The following is a 6081-nucleotide window of genomic DNA, read 5'->3' as shown; positions in this document are numbered from 1 at the left end:
TAGGAAGATCACATCCAATCTCTAGGATCCCAGCTACTCTAGTCTGTCCAGCGAAAAGTATCCAAATGTCATGGCCATCGGTAGACACGCCGTTGAAAAATACCGGATGCGAGCAACAGCATTGTCACATTCGGGAGCGTACTTATCCATTTAAACGGTCCGATTCTGGTTGGTTCTCGAAACTGGAAACTCCGTCATGCTGTTAACATACTATGCCGCTCCCAAGCCCAGATAAAGGAGGAGGACTTGTACTATCCTCAGTAAAACCAAAAATAAAGTGCTGAGATCAGGGCAAGAGATGAATCAAGTATAGTTGGAGTTATTCCACTATTCTAAATTATACCTGATTCCTCTTGGTGGTAGGTCCCATAAAGATCGACCAAGAACATGCATCCCATGGCGTTAAAAACAACATGATCGGATTGAGCCACAAGCCTCGGAAAAATGCTAAGATGTTCACCTCAGTTGACGCAAAAGGACCGGCCCCGGTCCTTTCGAGAAATGGGCAAGGGTTCTTGACGCATGGACGGCGTCAGGACGTAAGTAAGTTAGTCCGAGCAAACCAAAAACATGTCTGCACACTAAATATTGGTACTCTAACTGGAAAGACCGAGGAACTCGCAATAGCCCTTCGCAAAGGCTCATTGATATCTGCGCTCTGTAAAAACTCCAGTGCCAAAAACTGCGACTTAGAAGCCGAACGCGGCAAAAAGGCTACAAACTTCCCTATTTTTGTAGTCCACACACTCAATACAGTGTTGGCATTACCATCTCAGTAGGTTTCTGTGATGTCGTTAAGGAAGTCAAACGATTTCATGACCGGCTGATAAAACTCACCACTATATCAGCTGATCGCACTATTCATTTCTTCAACGCATAGGCACCACCACTACACAGGCCGACCTGATATCGAGGAAGACGCTTTCTGGCATCTTCTTGATTCAAAGACCAGTAACGTGCCTCCTGATGATGTGATAATAGTAGGATGATAATGGCAGGCGACCTTAATGATCATTTGGGTGAAAATGTGGCGGAAGGTGCGTCCGAGCAAGTGTAAATCGTGGCGGCCGTGACATCGAAAAAAAATTTTCGCTGTCAAAAATTAGCGGTTATTTTTACCAAAAACGGGACTGGTCGACCAAACCAAAACCAAGTGGCCGAGGAGAACCTCCATAGTGGTGGCACCCGGGATGCTGTATCACTTTGGTTTGTCGGCCGTGAGGCAATAGGCGAATGCTCCAAAGGACTAATTAGGGCGATCAGACCCGAGTCTGCACGAGGACCCATTTGAAGTAGCAATGGATCACGAAACCTTAACAGGGGTTTACCGGTACCATGGGAACCGGCATAGCCCCAGAATTCAGATATTTCAGGAGAATTCCTGTTGTATGTGCATTCAGCTTGATTATTGCTGTTGGCCCTCTAGTGGGAGCTTCATGGAGGTTGTGGTTACTTTGAAGGGAACAGAGATCTTCGGGCCTCGACGCGGTGTTGCATTTCAACACGAGAACCGTACTACTTAGTTGGGTAGAGATTTAAGGATGTTTTCCCTCCGCCAGTATAAATGTTGAGCCATGCACTCAGTATAGACTGGTGCCGTTGTAACTTGTTCGTGTCTTAAGAGAACCGTGGGATTAAGTCCCCGGGAAAGGTACCGACGGAAAACCGTAAAGATGTTACTGTCAGCGTAACGAAAGTCGAGGAAGCAATAAAATGAATGAAATGGGGGAAAGCAACAGGAACTGAGCTCCCGGAAGAGAAAAGCTGGGACCCATCACTGTGGGTCAGTGAATTCTTTAATCGGGTTATTGAGAGAGGTAGGACACCATCTAACTGGCATGAAAGTACCAGAGTTCCAATACGGAAAAAAACTATTCCAGCAGAATTTTCAAATTACTTCCCGATCCGGATACTTTTCTATACCATAAAGATTTTCGAACGCATTTTTCACACCGGTATTCGCGAAATCGTTGAAAAAACCGTAAATTAACCGGAGTTTTTCAAGAACTGCGAAACTACCGACGCGATACAAGCTGCGCGATAACTCATAGAGAAATCGCCGGATACACATCACCCTCTTTACATTGCATTTCTGGATCTCCCTGGAGTCTTAGCTCAACCACGATCCGGAAAGTAACGGTCGAAATATGGCCGGTGTATCAAAACCGCTTCGTGTCTCCGTCGGTACTCATCAAGGAAGCGCCCTCTCACCACGCCGCTTTGTTCTGGTTATGGACACTGTGATACGGGACATCCAACGTCCAGCATACACTGCCTTGTGCAGATGATATTTTCCTCTTGTCTCATAGCCAAAATAATCTCGAGCAACTTCTTCAAAAGTGAAGTGTGGATCTGAATACAACTGAATTTCTGACCTGCCCAGAACTGAGTCATTTAAAGATCTCGGGTCAATGTTATCACCCAATTGTACTTAACTGTTGTTCTTTGTGATCGACGCATCAGCGAACATCCCAAGCCTAAAATTTACCGCGATGTCGTCCGTCCTGTCGCTCTCCATGGTTCTAAGTGACAACAACAATGACATTGAACGGAATCCTACGGTAATGGAGACGAAGATGTTTCCTTGGACTAACAGGTCTTTATCACATCTGAAATGAAGATGTGTGCGATCAATATGGGGTCGTGGTCACCGATCGTAGAAAAATTGGAAGAGGGACGTCTCAAATGATATGGTCACATAATTCGCGCTAACTAGAATTCACTCGCCAAAATTGGTCTGAACAACGAAGTCGATGGTACGCTTGATACGCAGGATGGGGATTTCCTCTCGACTGCATTCAGATTAGACATTTGTTGGAACGGAATTTCGCAACCGATCAGGATGAGCCGACCCCGTTTGTGAAGGGGGCAAAGGTTAAAGAAAAAGAACAAGTACCAATAATTTTGATCTAGATGACGACAGCATACATATCATCCAGAGTCTTATATCTTTTGAATCGAATATTTCGCACCGTTTCATCAAGCTTTCGGTTGGGTCGGAATCCGTGGCTTTTGAAACAAAAGTCGTGCGCCATCGGAATCCAATGAAGTATTAGAGTAGTGATCAGCGCAGCAAAATCTAGTATCCTTGTGCTCTATTGGACTGTTGTTCAACAATCCGAAATAATTTGTAGCCCACTTATGTAGGGTAAATTTACTAGTCCCCCCCCCCCCCTTTTGACACGCCCTACACAATTTTGAGCAGGTTTTGCCAAATTTGCTCCAAATTTTGGGAGCACCAGAGGGTTTGGTCTTGATAACCTACCCGATTTCCTCCAATTGACCCTCCTGGATAGAAAACCTCTAGAGCAAGACTCAAATTCAAAAGTATTCACTTATAACCCAGTTCTCAACCCTAGCAGCCCCATTGTCAGTTAGTAGAATGATACCAAGGACCTTCTCATATCCATCACAATTTTCTGAGCTGGGCAATAGGTGGGCCGAGGCGCACTAAGAATATTTACTTAGTAGAACCAGAAGTTCCCGTCAAATGGTCCACCTGCATCTCGTTTGCGGCATCCACTGAATCCGAGTAGTCGCCTATTTCTGAGGTCCGGAACCTATATGCCAGCCTGTATGCGGGGCAGGAATGACTGGCATTCCTTCTTCTTGCCAACGGCTCAGTCCTACATGAAGATATTGGGGTTTTAAATGATGATATTGATTGATTCTGTCAGCTAACATTCGGCATGTCAGTATCGAATTCATTTGTATCTATAAGTAAACATTTGGTTTTTGCTAAATTCAAATTGTAATTAAAGTTTGGTCTTTGGTCTTTTTCAAAGTGGTAATTTTGAGGAACGTAGAGCTAAACACAATTTTTAACCTGCGTACTACACCCTCCCGACCGTGGACTTGTCGGGTCTGGTACGGTTGTCCACCCATGTGCTTATTTTGAGTTCAAGGTATTAAGATTTACTGTAATTTACTGATGTGAATTTGTAGATAAGCTACCTAATTCATAATTGAGAGGAAATTTTGAGGGATATGTGTTAAAAAAGAGTTTTCTTTAGCCGTCTATAGTTTCATTCTGAAGTATTCGTTTTTCGACAAACACCTCATGTTCTTAGCAGCCCATGTACACTTATCGTCATCATCAGTATTTGGCGTCACGCACTTCCGCAAATCCTCCTTGCTAACCTTGGATCCAGTATTGACAACGTACTGGTAACTCTTTTCGACGTTATATCCATGGGTGTCATCCCAGAGTCCTGTTTTCATACCAAAGCAACGAATGTGGCATTTGGCCTCATGACTCAAGTCCTCGTCATATTCATGATTGTTCAACTTTTCAATATCTGACTGTGAAACGTTTTCGGATTTATAACATTCATCACGGGCCTTCAGGAGTTCACTTTGGATAGAGGGGGCCTGTTGTGATGCAACCTGAAAAAAAACAGATCTATTCTGAAATTTGTTCTTGTTTAGTTAAAACTTACCGTAACGATCATGGCAAAGACACTAATCAAGATTTTCATTTTCCAAAACGTGGTAATAAAACTCGATGACTACCACGATTAACTGACGATTGCCGGAAGTAACTAATGAATATTTATACCCAATTTTTTATTAGGCGAAGTTTCCCAGACTGGAAAAGTACATTACCAAATTGGATTCGCAATTTTGAACAGATTACCCGGAAATTACCGAATTAAATAAATTAGTATCTTTTATGATTATATTATGAGGAGCAATGCAACAAATATAATATAAACACTAATTCTTCACGTTTCATTAACTACCATTTTCAAGCAATCTGAGTGTAATTTACGCGTGCGTGTCTCCTGATCATCGTATCCATGGTAGTACTAACGGCCCCTTTCTTACTTGCAGTGTCCATAATGTAGTGTTATTCGCTCTCGTAGTGTCCCTCTGTGAGTGGGATTGTTGCTGGTAACTATGGAGCGAAGTGCCCGGGGTTATGCGCTGGGTGCTGGTGGGTTTCCTGTTAATTGAAAAACAAAAATTGTCCGTTTTGACGTTTGATTAATATATCTAGGAAAGACACTTGGTTACTAACTCCAATCTCATGAGTGAAGGATATTTTAGGGTGTTGATACTTGTTTGTTGGATCATTCCAAAATGTCATCCACGCACTTCAACCATATATTTGACAGTAATCCATCCTGCTCCATGTTCACCTCCACATCCAGATTTTACTTAGGAATGGGGAGAGAGGACCTGAGGTTGTCTTGAAGTACTTTCCCCTGAATGTGAAATAATTTTCATTCATCAGAGGGAAGCCAACTTCGCATATTGTTTTGAATTTTGAATTTTTGGCAGATAGTTTCCCGTTGGTAGACCCCAATTTTAGATATTCCTTAACCAACCACTTCGGAATGTTATAAGATGGGGAGTTAGAATCGGCAATAATCTCTCTCATCTCATTGCCTGCTTTGTGTATTTTTGGTTGACGGAGCTGGGCTGTGTTATCAACCACTAGAGCGCATTCTTTCAGGACCTTCTTTACCCGTTTTATGGATGCAGGTAGCAGGTCATTCCTTAATTCAAACTAGTTTCCCCCAGTCAACTTTTCAATTACTTGGTTGTCGTACTATTGTTTATCCATAATTACAATCGCATTACCTTTGTCTGCATTTAGGTAGTATACCGGCTTCTTCTGCAGCTCTTGCACGATAGTGGCTTCCGGCGGGTTAGCAGACTTTGGAAACTTAGGTTGGTAAACAATGGCTTTCGATAGTTCGCTTCATTGCCCATTAATTTTATGGCTGCTTTCACATCTACAACAACGTGTTCAACTTGTTGTTTAGCAGACCCATTTCCTCCTTGCATTATCCATAGTTACCAGCATAAAATGGCAGCTTATTGCACCATGATCCAGCGCTTTCTAACAATCCCACTCGTAAAGGAAGACTACGAGAGCGAAAAACACTACATTATGGACGCTGCAAGGAAAAACGGCTATATAAGCATCACCATAGATACGATGATCAGGAGACACTCACAAAGGATAGAACGTAGTAATCTCACTCACACTCACGACTTCTACCACATTAGAAAAATTGATCGTCACCATCTTAAATATGTTCAAGCATATAAAACGCACATTAAAAAGATTTG

At 42.8% G+C, this 6081-nt stretch overlaps 1 protein-coding gene across 1 annotated transcript; it reads right to left on the bottom strand.

Moving 5' to 3' along the window:
• Positions 1 to 4017: 4017 nt before the first annotated feature.
• On the bottom strand, positions 4018 to 4478 carry LOC119653435 (general odorant-binding protein 99a-like). Its single transcript, XM_038058016.1, has 2 exons — positions 4440 to 4478; positions 4018 to 4386 (listed from the first exon to the last, which is right to left on the bottom strand). The coding sequence occupies exons 1-2, from the start codon at positions 4476 to 4478 to the stop codon at positions 4018 to 4020; spliced, it is 408 nt and encodes a 135-aa protein (XP_037913944.1).
• Between the last annotated feature and the right edge of the window lie 1603 nt (positions 4479 to 6081).

Source organism: Hermetia illucens, chromosome 4, assembly GCF_905115235.1.
Source record: "Hermetia illucens chromosome 4, iHerIll2.2.curated.20191125, whole genome shotgun sequence".
NCBI classification, from domain to species: domain Eukaryota; kingdom Metazoa; phylum Arthropoda; class Insecta; order Diptera; family Stratiomyidae; genus Hermetia; species Hermetia illucens.
Note: the sequence above shows the minus strand (reverse complement) of the source record. Positions and strands in the feature narration are given on the sequence as shown.